Raw genomic sequence first — 17205 nt, forward strand, 5'->3', positions numbered from 1 at the left:
CAACGCCTGGACCAATTTGGCCAATTCTTTTTTTATAATATTCCTTGAAGTACGAGAATGGTTCTTACGGAGTGAAAAATTAAAAAAATTAAGTGAAAAAGTCTAAAAACAAGACTTTTCTATATTCCCATACAAAATATTCGTAATAATATTTAAAGTCAATTTGAACTTTAATACCATATTATAAAGTTCAAGTGATAGTGGAGGGGTTCCGGGAAGGTAAATTTTTATTTTTTGACATAATGTATTTGTTGTCTTATCAACTTTATTTTTTTATCATACTAGCTAGACCGGTGTCCCGAATAGCAGAATAATATTTAAAAAAAAATAAAGAATCGACTGTTAGGCGGTACGGTGTTCGCCAGGCCAGCTAGTAGTAAATATATATATATATATGACATTTAATTTTTATTTTTTAACAATAGACGAAATGATAAATATAATTTTAATATTTGTTACCGTCTGTGTATGTTATGCTTAAATAAAGATAATTAAATTTGATTTCCTATGTAATAATATTTCGGAATTCTTTAATTAAAAAAATCTTTTTAATGAGAAGGGACAAGTAAAAAGTCACCGACGAGCATGCATGGTGAATGTCATGAAAGTGGATAAAGCGAGAGAGGTATACCGGGACCGTAGCAAGTGGAGATCCATGGTATCTGCTTAATCAGAAGAAAAAACTGTGATGATTAAAATAAATATACAAACAAATTTATGATATCGTCCAAAGCAAAGAGTACCGAGAGTTTTTTACGCCGGCTTTTTCTCTCGGCCTACACCCTCTGTCTTCTTTGGCGATGAGTAGGAATGTCTACCGATACAAGTTAAATGACGTAGAATAAGTGATACCTGTATCTTATATTCCATAGTAAACATATTTTTTTTTTAAAGACAATAATGAACCTGTTGAATCTACTTTACCATAAAAATCCGACGTAAGAACGCTATATTAACCAGTACAATTTTAAACGCGTTAAATTGCTAGGGTCGTCGTAGTATTTACATACTTCAAGCAAAATAATCCAAACTGCATTGTCACGATCACGGAGCGCATCTTGGCTTTGTAAAAAATCACTAGAAAAAGCATCCAATGTCACGCTCATGCAGGTCGTAGTTTCTCACGGTCTGAACAAATAAAACCCTGTACCACGCTATGTAAGATGATACTACAAGATCGTTTATCGCTTCTCAAGAACCATTACCGGGTCTTAGCGGCGATAGGATATTGGACGTGCCGTTTGCCGGCAATGTATATACGTTTGGGAATACTCGTTGTATTGGTAAATGATATTTTCGTATCATTCGGTAGCGCTTCATTACATTGAGATGTCAGTAACTATATTGCAAAACAGAGATTGTATCTTTATCGTTTCTTGTTAGTTTCGAAAATTACATTTACCTAATTCTATACAATTTTGTTGTAACTGATAAAAAGATATTTAATACATCCTTTACTCCGTATAAAATCATTTATAAATAATTAATGCTTAAAAAGAAAAAGCATAAATTATTAAATATAATTAATGCTTTTTCTTATAGCTGCATACAATGGGTAATTAAAATATCGTTATCGTGATTAAATCTCAAAAGGTTAAAAGTAAAATTATTATAAGTTTAGCAAAATTCGATTTTCGAGAATTTTATGCGTGAAATTCGAGGATATCTAAATTTTAACACCTTCTGACAGGTAAAATTTGAAATTGGAACAAATAATGACGAAAATATCAAATACTGTTAGTAGATTACACCGTCCCTTTTAAACTGACTATTTACTATGAAATTCAGCAAGGTAAATTTTAATTAAAACTGCAAACTTTTCATCAATAGCTAGGTAAAATTCGAAATTGGAAAATCAGCTGCAAAGCTCTAAACACGAGGTGTAAAGTCACACATGACTATGTACCCAACAATTTACCATCCCGTGGGAACAGTGCGGGGGCGGACGATAATTGTTTGTCCACACCCTTAACCCTTCGGCGTACCTCGCATAATTACAGGGCAGCCTATGATTCGAAGGCTCCGCTTTGATCAACGATTCTGGCGCGATAAAAGGAATGCGTTATGAGGAATATGCTATTGTACATTTTTTATCGAGTTCCATTTTTAAATTTTATTTATTTTTTTGAAATAAGGTTAGCTTTCGAAATAAAGTTACGAATTCTAGCATTAAAAGCATATTTAACTCGTCAAAGCCATTTTTATGGTGACCAGCTCCGGCAAAGAATAATCAAAATATAAATAAAATCATTTTTATTTTGACCGTAAACACAATTTTTAAAATTCGAACATATAAGTTTTAACAATATTTTATAACATAGCTTTATTAAGTATAATTATGGTTTATAGTGTTTGTATTAGAAAATAGAATCATATGGTGTAATTTATTGAAATTTATCAACGTCCGTTGCATCCCTTATAATTTTTATGTATTATGTTATTTGTTTTTTTATGAATGTAACGAAGTGTCAATAAATAAAATAAACTACACACAATATTTTTTTATCAAACTACCTTTCGAGGGGTGTCGATTTCCGTTACTGGTGATATTTGGTCGGTTTAAAAAGTCAATGATTAATATGGATTATTCTGGCATACGTACGTTTCGTGTGTAGTTTTAGAGCAAACATTATTTATTCACAAATACGCTGCAAAATTTCAAAACGATTTAATGAATGAATTATTGAAATACGTCTATCAAATCAAAAACTTTTATTACTATTAGTGCACGTTAGTCTTAAGTGCTAATAGAGACTGTAAGTAGTGTTATTGGACATTTTTTAGTTAATTATGTTAGTTATTAGGTTCTTTTTAAATTACTTTTTAGTCTTATGTTAGTCTGGATCCGCAATGTTAAATTGTGTCTTTGTGCAAAGATTATTTATAAAAAAGATTGGAAGCAATATCTGGGTATTTGGACGGACAATAAATACAAAAGAGTATATGTGTCGAAAAATGTTACTGAGCTGAAAATTATTCAAATCTTTAATTAATCATCAAAATTATTTTAACCTTAACAACACAATTAGGCAAGCATCAAATCTCAACAAAACGGAAACAACGTAATAGCAATGCTCCAATATTTTTTTTTTATAGAACAGGGGCAAATGGGCAGGAGGCTCACCTGATGTTGAGTGATACCGCCGCCCATGGACACTCAATGCCAGAGGGCTCGCGAGTGCGTTGCCGGCTTTTTAAGAATTGGTACGCTTTTCTTGAAGGAGCGCGGCAAAAACTGCCTTGAAAAACACATTCTCCTAAATTTTAAGATTTGGCAAAGACTATTTCGTATACAGAACATTTTATTTTTCGTCCAATTCACCAGTTTACCAACAACTTGACTGCGACAGCTTAACAATCCGGAACTAAATAAACATTTGTTCAGGCGTTAGCTACCTAAAACGGAAAGCTCGTAAAAAGCCATTAATAGATTGACACTTTCAATAGAAGTGTTTATGAACTTCATGTTTTAATTAATTTAAAATATTTGACGGACAGAAAGAACGTATCGTTTTTTATGAACAATTTAGACAAGAAAAAACGTTATTTCCTTGAAACAAAAAAAAAACATTTTTATCCATCTTTGTACAATACATGGTCTGTGAACGCTTGCGTATGATTTCTAAAGTATCGTTTTCAATTATGAAATATTTACATATTATAAATATTTATACAAAGATATAGATTAGATATAAAAACAGTGGCGCTACAATCTTTTTATGTCTGTTTCATGACCATTTGTCCAGCGTCCTGTGCCTAATAGAAGCCGCACTTTTTGGGTCTAAGGCAAGCTGGTTTGGAGCGAATGTTAAATGCGCACATAGAAAGTTCATTGTGCACCAATGAACCAACCCGGGGATCGAACATCGACCTCAGGAATGATAGTCGCACGCTGAAGTCACTGGACCAACACTGCTGCATATCGATATATAGATTAGATAATTAGATATAGTATATCAAAATCCTTTAGTTTAATTAAAAGTCAATGATATCTCTATCTAACTTTTGATAACCCATACTAATTAGTTAATTGTTTGTAAAGTATTATCTATTTGACATCCGATTTATTTTTTAAAGACTTTATTTACATATCTTGTATGGTCAAAATGACCGTATTTTTACCTGAGTAATCGTTTACTAAGTGTTCACTTATCAACCCCAATGATAAGCGATCTTAAGGCTATCTTGTACAAATGTCTATACTATCTGTATGACGCACCCTAAATATTTGCTTCCTTTTATTTATTTAAAGATACATATTTTTACATTATTTAATAGAACCTCTGTTATTCTGTATATACATAAGACAGAAATAAAAAAAAAACAAATAATCTAACAAGAATGCTAGATCTACTAATTAACAACACTTTGATAGTCAATATTTCATAATACTGGCAAATCGAATAAAGTACAAGTATTAATGGTTTTAAACTGATTTGACTTTGACATTGTGAATTTACGAGCTCAATGACAATTGACACAACGACAATAGCAGCTGACAGTGACGCCATTGCTTCGACATAATACATTACTTTAAATAATAATGATGTCTATGGAGTATTTACTATCAAATATCTGGGATCTATTAATTTTGGAATTTTTTAACGGTGGTAATTTATTAGCTCTGTGGCATATAATGACAACAGCTGACAGTAATGCCATTGCGCCGACATATATAATAATTTTATTCCTCGTAACATATAAATTAAATCATTAGGATATCATTAAATCATTTAAACATATTTCCGTGATCGCAATTATAAAATGATTAACGATCTTCAAACCGAAGCATAACCGATACTCGAGTTTTTTTATCGTTAAGCACGCCACTTGACCCGTTAATGATCGCTCGGAGATTTATATCTTTAATTTCTCAAACTCATCACTTTAGAATTAAAATAAAACATGCTTATAAAATTACCGTTCTATTAAATAATTAATTAAACAGGTCAATTAAAAGGATACGAATTTATATCAAACTCAAGCTAAAAAGAAACAAAGAGATAGGAAAATTTAATTAATTTTTATAATTAATAAGCTTCTTCTTATTTTATTATTCTCTTCTTCTAATTATGCTTATTTACAATTTTCTCAGATATAAAATGTTAATTAAAATCAATTGCCTCAAAGTAGTTACATATTTCTATAATTCGTCGTTTTTGGCAGCTCACGAGCAAGGATTGTGGCCTTCTAAGGCGATGAGCAAACAAGCAATGGCGCTGTGAAGAAGCTTATAATTTGAAATTGACGTAGGTACTATTAAAGCGATATAATCGCAAGAACTTGGAGCCAACGTATTTATATACAATATCTCAGTATTGTTTATTATATATGTGTATATTTATAGTTATATCGGTTAGAATATGTATTATATAAGATATCAAAATCAATGTTCCTTTTTGTAATTTCTGTTTTTTCCCCTTTGAGAATGTTATATGTTTGCCGTTTAGTGTTTTTGCCACATTAAAACTTGTATTTTTTTCTCATGATGTGTCAATGTATTAGTATTGCTGACATTGACAAGCTTTTGTATAAATAAATAAACTTAACTTACTTAAATAAGTATACATAAAAAATATTACAGTTCCGATTCTTTTTGATGGCAACACATACATATTAGGGTCGAACAAATTGTTCAATTATTTTCTTTGTCGACATTGTCAGGTACTTTTTTGTGCTCGCATGGCACCCTATCCATTATGTCATCACCAAATAGCAGTGTCCCTTATAATTTAGAGGAATTTGATTTATTTTCATGAGGGCGCACTTAATGCAATCTATGAAAATATTAGGACATTTACGAGTGGGGAGACGAAATATAATTGAAGTTATTATATGCCACTCCATTGAGATTATGTTTATTAAGGTATTATTATGAAGATTTTCTAGAAGATAGGAGAACTGGATATTCCTAGACACTCATTTAACTCATGATTTAGGTACATAGTCATGTAAACGCACTCATAGGTCAATCATTGCGCTTACAAATACGTGGGTTTGATTCTCGGTGAAAGAAAATAAATTAAGGCTGATCCCCTGCGGATAATAAATCATATTTTAAAAACAAGTTCATCGCTACCAAATCTATTTGAAATAGGACATATATACAGTCAAAATCTGTTATAACATCGAAAGGACTACTCATATTTGGTCGTAAAAATTGATAGTCGTAACACCCTATCGTCGAATTTAGAGAATTATCACTAAATAAATTCATATTCCTCATTAAACGTAAATTGATCAATAAAGACGAATAGTAGAATAGAATATGGACGACTCATTGGTCTAGTGGTTAGTACCCCTGACTGCGAATCCATGGGTCCCGGGTTCGATCCCCGGCTGAGACGAACATCGATGTGATGAGCATTTGGTGTTGTGCTTAGGTCTTGGGTGTTTAAATATGTATATATCTATAATATGTATGTATATCCGTTGCCTAGTACCCATAACACAAGCTTCACCAGCTTAGCATGGGACTAGGTCAATTGGTGTGAATTGTCTTTAAAAAAGAGCTGTTTTTTAATTTGACGAATACTTAAATGATCCTAATCCTTGGGATTGATTTGCTCCAGTTCAAACAATTTCTATGACTCAAAACTTAGCGATTAAAAAGAGTGACGAAAAGTATCTTGCCAGTTCTTCTTGCCCGCTCTACGCCCTTGTCTTGCCAACTGGTAGTAAATGTAAATTAACAATTAACTTAACTTATTTTTGACGTTCAAAAGTGTACTTATTTACCTATATGAATAAATATATTTTGAGTTTGAGTTTGAGCCGATGACGTTGTTATTAAGTAATACAATAGAATTCAGCTGGGACCTTTGATTTTGGTCAATATAACCGCTATGTTCTTTACTATGTTTTGACTGTATTAGAATATTTTTAAGATACAAGCAAAACTGTTTTTAGTTCTAATTACTTTTCTCGACCTCATTTCATTGAGAAATACTCGCTGACCGCAGAGAACAGACCAACAGTGTCGGAAGTGTTAATAAAATTTTACTGCAGGTGTGAAAACCGAAGTCGGGCTCCTAATAGTGAATAATGGGCCAGACGCAATATTTCTTTTCTATCTTATTCCTGCAGTTTCGCTGGCGATGCATTTACGCTAACTAAAAGGAAAGAAGTGTTGTGTTTATAGAACAGGGGGCAAAGGGGCTGGTTAACATGATGTTAGGTAATACCGCCCATGGACACTTACAATGCCTGTGCGGCACCGTTTAAGAATTGGTAAAGCAATATCTGTTGAGATGACACAAAAATTTGTTATGACAGTACAAATTCCAATATTAATTTTTTTTATAAAATAGGGGGGCAAACGAGCTTGCGGGACGACCAAAAAGGGCAGTCTGCGCAGCCCATAGACACCCATTTTTAGTGGGTGCGTTGCCGGCCTTTGAGGGAGGAGTAGACTCGCTTTTTGAACATTTGGAGATCGTATCTCTGAGGCAAGACCACTCCCCCCCCCCCCCCCCCGGGAGCCGATTATAATATATGTGTCATTGTTATTTAGCAATTTTTTAAACGGAAAAATATTATTTATTCCGGTAGTTCATATTTAAATTGATTCCGACATCAATACAGAAGTTATAAAACATTGAACGTTTTTATTACCGCCTAACTTCTATCGAAATAAATCAATATACCATATGTGAAACACAAATACCCGTTTCAAAGTGGAGAGTTATCGTATAAAAAATTTATGAAACTTTTTTCCATTTTACTATGCTTGATAACATATTGACGTGCCTAGAATTTTATATCCCATACAATTGGAATACATAAATCATGCCAACTATATAAATAACTGTTGTTTTGGCGTGTAATTACTTTAGCCGACTCTAAAAACCATATTTTCTGGATCTTATTAAGGCTATATTATCACGATGGGATTCTGGAGACATCGAAACATTTTGTAATACGTGATTTTCGGTAAGTACAATTTGATGAGAACCAACACAGCTCTCGCACGCAATACGGCATTCTACTAGAAGTTATTTACTCACAATTTCGCAACTCTATAAAAGTTAAACATTTAGTAATAGCAATTACACGTAATCACGGTAATGTACAATTCTCACCTTGACTTTTATCGACAGTCGAACATCGCTCCTTGATCTATTGAACTTTCTCACGATCGAAAGAGCACATCAAGTAAGGATTATATAATAAAAGATTAGGTTTTTAGCTGTGTCAATAGTTAAACCCAAAGGTTGCCCAGCCCATTTTTTTAATGCCCAGCCCATTTTTTAAATGCTAAATTAAGATTGAGAAGAGACTGTAAACTGGTGTCCTTTCATCGCCACTTGATGGTGATGCAATAGTGTATCATGAAAACCAGCCCATTATCGTAAACATATATTTTATAATAATAATAATTTATTTGCAAGAATATGGCACAAAAATTAAAGGTCACAATTTAAACTTCACATGTTCTGCCACACATAATAGCGTGCAAATTTGTCTAATGATTAAAGGTTGAATTTTACATAGCAGTTACATATAACATCAATCATATCATCAAACTCAATTCTTATATTGTTTTTATTATTACATTATTCAAATATGTTATTACATTATCAGATTACTATTAATTATAATGTTTCACTCAAATAATCTTTTTATCCGGTACACTCACTCACTTATCCTACGTCAGATTTGATCTGCTCAGTAGATGGTGTAGGTGACCTTCCGCGCGGTCTACCACCTGCCTACCACCTTCCCTTGGACGACAAGGCGTTCTATGAACTAATCCGTGATACGTGGCCGAAAAATGTAAGGATGCGAGATTTTACTGTTGAGAACAGATGCTGCTTAATACCGAGGTCTTGTTAATATCGAGACGTTTGTACCAAACTCAGTGCACGAAATAATCAAATAAAATAATATAATAGAATAATATTCTTTTCCAAAACTAGTTTATTAAGTCGATTATTAAAAACTCTAGTAAAAGATCTTTAAATGTTTTTGGTAAATTATTATAAAGCTTGATTGCCATACATAAAGTGTTTTTCCTATACTTTATTGGCATATCAATTTCACCCCATGTCTACTTCGGCAGTTGTCCATTCCCGTTGACTTAAAAATATTTATATTTTGTGAACGAAAATATGCTTCTCATGTTTTTTGAATTTAAGGTTTTCTTTAATAATTAATTAGTGTTTTATTTAAAGTGTCCTAGGTTTAAGTAAAGTCCTTCCTGCTAGCTCTTTATATTTACCCAAGACTAGAAATCCTCTGCTGGTAAGTACTCTTACATAAAAGGATAGCAAAGAACGTTGAAAATTATATGATTACTGGGGAAAATTAAAAAGTCGAACACGACTACTGCCTCGTTAGCACTGTGGATATAACTCAGAAAATGGTTTTAAAATACTTTTATGGAATCTTTTTCGGTAAATTTTGTAGTAAATTACTTACAAATTAGTACTAACATCAAAATAGTTACAATGATTTCAACAATTAGCCAAATTCTCAATTCTTTTGTTTATCAAAAATCTCGCTACCGGAATGACATAACTATTATGGAGCCATCCGGTTAGCATAAAAATACACTATGTTAAGGACTGAAAACCATAATCCCCGTTCCAATTAAATTGTGTTTGTGATTAAATTATTGTAAAATAGCTTTAGCTTAGAAAACCCAGTGTGCTATTTTTTTTTTCACCCGGGGATCGAACCCGGGACCCATGGATTCGCAGTCAGGGGTACTAACCACTAGACCAATGAGTCGTCTTATTGGTCTAGTGACGTCGGTTTTTAGATCTGGACCTCAGAGTTTCTGTCTCTGTTTCGTGATAATATTCTAAAAGGCAAGTATGTAAACAGCCTTCTGTACCTGACACACGCCGCCGACTTTTTGGGTCAGGATGTCTATCCCCGCGTGTTCTTCATCACCGTACGAGCGAGTGTTAAATATGCACTTAGACCATTAGTGGCAAGCCGGGGTTCGAACTTACAACCTCAGAGATGACTCAAGATGGAAAACACTGCTCTTTTAGTTTAGAATAATATTTGAGAAAATTGTATTACAAGAGAAGAAAGTAGACAATTTTATTATTTACTAGCAGACTCGGCCAAGCGTTGCTGTGGCTAAGATTTTTGTTATATTACATAGTAGTAAACTATTCAAGAGAAACGGCAGGAGAACATCCACCCACCATGCGTTTTTGGTGGTTATGCCATTAAATTGTAGCTTATGTAAAACATTGGTAATTATTTTGATAAGGATCAAAACCTAGGTACGAATAAAGAGCCTTTTCTAGCGGTGGTATTTTAATAAAAAAAAATTAATAAAAGGACGCTTATTGTGACGAAACTATAAAGTCACTCGGGAATAGTGTAGCTTGCCAACGGTGAAATAATTTTTTTTAATCGGTCCAGTAGTTTCGGAGCCTATTAATTACAAACAAACAAACCTTTACTCTTTATAATATTAGTATAGATGTCACCGTAAAATTGTAAACACCGTTAGATTGTAATCTATCTCGCGAGATTATAAACTGTCGAAAGATTGTGAACCTCAACGAACTGCTTACAATTTAACGTATTATTATTCGGTAGTTATATGAAATTGTTGGGAAGTAAAATTAATCTGTAATTGACCAAAGAAGTTTGAATGATAACTAAGTTAGTGTAGTACAATCTACCGAATAATAATACGTTAAATTGTAAGCAGTAAGCTGAGGTTCACAATCTTTCGACAGTTTATAATCTCGCGAGATAGATTACAATCCAACGGTGTTTACAATTTTACGTTAACATAGATAATAAAATTCAAAGAACTCGTTACGATAATTTAAACCATACAGAAACGGACATGGAAAGTCTTCACCGGACTGGTTATCAAAAGATTTTCACTGCAAATACGTGCTCCATGTGTGAAAGTCACATTGAGAAATATAAAACCTCACCTCAGTACATTTGTATAATTAGAATTTTCTTTAGACTTTTTAAACAGATAATGTTCTTTGAATAAAATTATCATAGTGCGATGTGTTTTAATTAGAGTTTAACTTTATTATGTTGCTTTCATGATTATGTGGCCGGAAGTTTTTGCTTAATACGCGGAATAGTCATAATTTTTATTAGTAATAAGCACTAATTACTAACAGTTTTTGTGATACAATTTTGGTATGGTTTTGTACACTTTCGGTCAAGAAGTATGTGTCCTGATACACGTAATTTATTGGATTTAGGGGTTGGGATTTAGCGCTAAGTATGTCAAAAACATTGGATTTTTACATTAAAGAGATGCCGGTTTGCTGTCGACATGTTCACGTACGCTTGCACTTACAGAAATTAAAATTAAATCTTAATTAGAAATCTACGTGCACATATGAGTCCAATTAGAAAATCTTTTAATCGTGTTTGAAGAGATTAAACAAGGTCAGTTCTTGCTGAAGTATAAGTGTTAACTATGCGGGACCATATGTATGGTAGTCTATAGTATATTAAGAAAGCAATAAATAAAAGTCAATAAATCACGAAAATGAAGAAGGATCACAAGAACTTTGTCGAACGAAGTCGAAACTGTAAACTTCAATATCTGAAATAGCATTTCGACGAGATATCGAAGTAACTGGAAGAACAAATTGAAGGTCGTCTTATATAAATTGTGCAATATTCTCTTGTTTCTTTTAGTTTAATATTCATGGCATTATGTATAGCTTAACTTTGTATTGTCTTTATGACCAGAGTTTTTTTTATAGAATAGGAAGGCAAACGAGACTACGAAACCCTGTTAGTGGGTGCGTTGCTGGTCTTTGAGGAAGATTTTTTTGATGTTCTATAGGCTCACTTGTAAACCGAATTGTCGGCGTGGCGACGCTTGCCGTGGCGACGGGTCGCCACGCTATACTGAGGTATACATATACATATATATATTTTATATGTAGTAGAGTGTACGGTGTGGCTTCTCGCTCAGTTCGCTTCGCTTCAGTTGTTGTTTACTACGGTACACATAACCTGCGTTTTATTGATGTGAAACATCTATAGCCGCACGTAAAACCGATTTCTGGCGTGGCGACGCATGCCGTGGCGACGCGTCGCCACGCTATAGGATGGTATATGTATACAGTCAATATGCAGTAGTGTGTACGGAAGTCACTGATTAAACAAATTAAGTAGTCACGATTTGAAATAAATTCGTAAATTTTTGTATTTAATGAAAATAAATGTTTATTCAATAAATAGTCATTGTTATCTGGAAAAAAATCGTAATATTTTATTTTATCATTATGACATATTTAGTTCCTATCACAGTGTTCTTTTCTGCATATTACTTTTACAAAATAATGTCGATGTTTCACATCTGCCAGGCGTCCCGTGACGGCTCACATTTTTTTAAACAACTGGAGGTCGTATATCCCGGGGGGTTCAGGGGAGGAGTCGATTCTACAGTTCGCTAGTTCTGTCTTATGAAGCGGACCGTGGAAGACCTCCAGCCAAGGTGATAGATGAATACGCATAGAGCCGCAATGTCTCTGCATAGACAGAGAATCAAGCCGATCAGTAATACGTTGGAGATTTACAATTCGACAAGCCCTTCGCTGAATTTGGTCAAAAGGCAAAAGCTGGTATTTATAATAAGTGTAATATAAGTAACTAATATATAAAATTCTCGTGTTGCGGTGTTTGTGGTTAAACTCCTCCGAAACGGCTCGACCGATTCTCATGAAATTTTGTGTACATATTGGGTATGTCTGAGAATCGGACAAAATCTATTTTTATCCCCCTAAATGTTAAGGGTAGTCCACCCCTAAATTCTTTTTGTTTAATTTTAGATACCAAATTTAATCTTTATTTTTTTATGATACAACATTAAAAAATACATACAATCCCTAATTTTCACCCCTCTACGATCAACCCCTATTTTTTATTATAAATTATATATATGGCAAAACGACGTTTGCCGGATCAGCTAGTTTTTATATAAATAAATTATTAAACTTCAACTCGTAAAAGTGTTTTTATATTCCATATATTCCGCAGGTAATATATTTCGTAATTATTTATCCGATGATGCTATCAGGCATCGACACTAGAGCCGGTTCAAGCATAGATAACAATCATTCGATTGTGTATTGTTCCAAAATTCAAAAATAACTGCACATTGGAGCTTCAATTTAACCACGATGTTATCTAGGGCTACCAAATTAATAGGAAAACTCTATACTATAAAATACATCTTCACCACGACTCATTATAATACAATTATTAAAAACGAATACAAAGAAATAAAGCTACAGGGATTGATCTATGCAGGCGAGTTATTGGGTCATACAGTAGTTAATTAAAAGTTGTGTAACAATGGTTATTGGCAGTTCGGGTGCAAAAATTTGTACATATATCCCACTCTTATGACGCATACATATGCGAACTATAGTATATCTAGTACGTCAAAATCCAATACATTTTTGATGTACAATCTCATGTTTGAATATCACCCTATCTACTCAATAAAATAACTTTGTTACAATCACAATTCTGGGCTCTTCTATCCACGAAATATTTATTTTTCTTTGATATATGGTGATTTTGGTGACCCTAACAAATCGTAGGATAAAACAATAGGTGTGCACGCGCCCCGCTTGGCCATGTACCGTAGTAATTGCGTATTTATAGACGAAATTATGCGAATTACGTCTTTCGCAATACGTTTAGGAAGAATAGATAAATTGTGTGCCGTTAAAACGTTATTCTAAATTTAAAAATTACTTTTTTATAGTTTACTAGCTGGCTTGGCGAACATCGTACCGCCTAACAGTCGATTCTTTATTTTTTTAAATACTTATTCTGCTATTCGGGACACCGGTCTAGCTAGTAAGATAAAAAAAATTGATAATACAACAAATACATTATGTCAAAAAATTAAAATTAACCTTCCCGGAACCCCTCCACTAACACTTGAACTTTATGCTATGGTATTAAATTTCAAATTGCCTTTAAATATTATTACGAATATTTTGTATAGGAATATAGAAAAGTGTTGTTTTTAGACTTTTTCACTCAATCTTTTAAAATTTTCTCCGTAAGAACCATCATCGTACTTCAAGGTATATTATAAAAAAATCAGACAAATCGGTCAAGCGGTTTTCATGTTATGTCGTGACAACGGAAAACGGGTTTCATTTTTATATATATAGATTAATTATTTTAACAAAAATATTTTCAATACGTTTAGTATTAATACCAGGTAGGCTCGTAGGCTAACATAGAAAAACTATTTTCAATAGAATTTGATTTGATTATTCAATACATGCCTTCGAGAGTGATACCACGATACCATTTTTATAGTACGATTTGTCTTTAGCCACAAAATAGGCTTCAGTTTCGGCGACTAATATAATCCCAAGAACAAGCTATAGTTTTTTATAACGATAGGGGTCGACGCATGCCGAAAAATATATGTCTACAGAATAATTTGGTTTATGGTCAATCTACGGGTGGCGATTACTTATGGTCTAGTCTTGGGGTGGTGGGGTATAATAGGTAAGCCTTTTGCTGTCAAAATACGAATTCTAGTGGAACAATCTTCTTGCACTAAACGTCAAGGTTTTCCGTTCTAGACAGAAGCAGCAGCTGCGGAAGTTTCCAGCAATTTTCATGAAACAGCTAACAAAAGAATGTTAACGCGAGTAGGAATTTAACTGATATCTATCTATATACTAACAATCATAATGGAATAGACAAAACAGTGGCGCTACAGCTCTTATGACCTCAGATTTTTGTATCTGTTTCGTGATAATTGTATTTATATTTCATAATAAGTATGTAGCCTTCTGTGCCCGACACACACCGTCGATTTTTAGGTCTAACGCTTGCCGGTTTCCTCACGATGTTTTCCTTCGCCGTGCGAGCAATGCGCACATAGACAGAAGAGTCCACTGGTGCACAGCCGCGATTCGAACACTCCACCTCAAGGTTTTTTATTTTCTTATATTCCTGTCTACTATAGTGTTTAGGGACTTTTTTCCTTTTATATTTTCTTACATATAATTTTCTTATTAAAAATATATCTAATATATAAAATTCTCGTGTCGTGGTGTTTGTGGTTAAACTCCTCCGAAACGGCTTGACCGATTCTCACGAAATTTTGTGTGAATATTGGGTATAACTGAGAATCGGATAACATCTATTTTTAATTCCCCTAAATGTTAAGGGTAGTCCACCCCTAATTTTTTTTTTAATTTTTAAATAAAATTTTTTTGTTTAGTTTTTTATGATACAACATTAAAAAATACATACAACCCCTAATTTTCACCCCTCTACGATCAACCCCTATTTTTTATTGTAAATGATAAACATGGCAAAACGACGTTTGCCGGATCAGCTAGTATTAAATAAAACCATATACTCATTTCCTCAGTGAACGATGTAGTAAACTCGTAATGTAACAGATGATGTAATTAAAAACAATCCAGCAATATAAACATTGTTTTCGGTTATCATAAATCGCGGGTAACCATAAATTCATATAAACAAAACAGACACAAAGTTGTACTCCATTGGGAGGCTGTACCTCAAACACAAGGAAAGGTATAGTCATAAAATGGTACCCGATGTATTTGCCAAATGGCAGTCCACAGTTTTTTTGTTAAATTTTTTGCTCGTTTAAGCGGAACCATATGTGTATGGCGGAACTTCGGCTTAATAGCCCGTAGCTCCGTTATAGAAAAAATATACAAAAAATATCATTTGGTCAAATTAAGGATAATTATAGTACCGTCTGAGAAGCCGAGTATGTGCCCGAAAGGTAACAAAAGCCGATGTGAACTTCGACATAATGTTACGAAACGGCATATTGTCATTAAATAATATGAACATGTATATATATCTTATGATTATTTATATTATAGTATAGTAATATTGTAGGAGCTAGTAAACAGTTTTATTTTAATTACGATTTTACTATAATATATTGTATTTTCTACATTCGTAATATTTTAACGGAAAAAATTATTAAACAGGAAAATATTCTAGTAAATAAAATTGTCACAAATATGCATACTTTACTTTTGAATTTTTTAAGCATAAGCATAACACTTTTTAAGCGAACCTTAACGCTCGATATACTACTGTGTGTGGAATTAATTAAAAATGTTTAATTCGGTTAGTTGAAATTAAAATTAAAAATTTCAGCATTTTATTTTATAATTACTTTTGTTTGACCAGAAAATAATGAGTTAACACGATGGCTGGTAAAAAGATCCTAATTTTAAGACCATAAATATGACAATTTCTCTGTAATTAATTTAAATTTACGTTAATTAATGTTTAAATCTAAATAATACATACCAACTCCAAATGCGCTCACGAAAAATATAAAACCTCGCACAAAACAGTCACAGTTTAAATTCTTCATTTTTGCAATAAATTTATTCACACTTCACATAAAAAAATTGCCGCCATAAATGACATCTAATTTACTTGTCATGTCACACTCATATTTCGAAAAAGTTTTTATATATTTTTAAATTTAGTTCGCGCGTAAGCGTTCTATTAGAACGCGAGTAAGTTTGAAATAGCGTATAGGACGCAGTGGTGATCGACCCCACCGGAACCACACTCAATGGGCTCGCGACTGCCGACTCCATGTGCAGCGCACCGAAACGCGCCTTTCCCAACTTACCGCTTACCGGCGCCCGGCGGCCTATTGAACTCTATTACAACGCAATACGGGCTAAAATATAAATTCAGAAGTTTTGCGATTATTTTAGTGGTAAATTCGTAGCTTTGTAGAGCGTACGCGCATAGAAAAGCACGTTCTATTGTTGGTATTGTTAGTGATCGGAAAAACAATGAGTGCGGTAAAAAAAGGACAGATAAAGATTACGCAGTTGTAAGGAATTTAAATGTTTAAGTTATAAATCACGTTAGTTTGAGTTCTTTGTAGGAATACATAAAAAAAAGATTTGAAGTTAAAAAATCAAAGGCCTATATGTATTTATATTTTCTATTACAATAATTACCAAGCACGGAGAATTAAATTGTTTAAAAAACTAACTATAAAATTAGGTATAACTTATTAACAGGAAAATATTTTTCTGTTATTTATTTATTTTATTGAATAGCGGAGCAAACAAGGCTACGGGCCCAAAAAAAAGACGTCGTCGCAACCTATGGACACCCATTATTTGTGGGTGCGTTGCCGGCCTTTCAGGTACACTCTTACTTTGAACAGTTGTAGGTCATAGGTATCTC

General features: G+C 33.1%; 1 protein-coding gene across 2 annotated transcripts in view; it reads right to left on the bottom strand.

The window, feature by feature from the left end:
• Window positions 1-16576, bottom strand: part of LOC125048974 (irregular chiasm C-roughest protein) — a 114078-nt gene extending 97502 nt beyond the window's left edge. For both annotated transcript variants that reach the window (XM_047647959.1, XM_047647958.1), the window contains exon 1: window positions 16300-16576. In XM_047647959.1, the coding sequence (XP_047503915.1) occupies window positions 16300-16366 (67 nt within the window). In that variant the 5' untranslated portion in view covers window positions 16367-16576. The remainder of the gene's footprint in view (window positions 1-16299) is intronic.
• Window positions 16577-17205: the final 629 nt, after the last annotated feature.

This window comes from Pieris napi, chromosome 4, assembly GCF_905475465.1.
Source record: "Pieris napi chromosome 4, ilPieNapi1.2, whole genome shotgun sequence".
NCBI lineage: Eukaryota > Metazoa > Arthropoda > Insecta > Lepidoptera > Pieridae > Pieris > Pieris napi.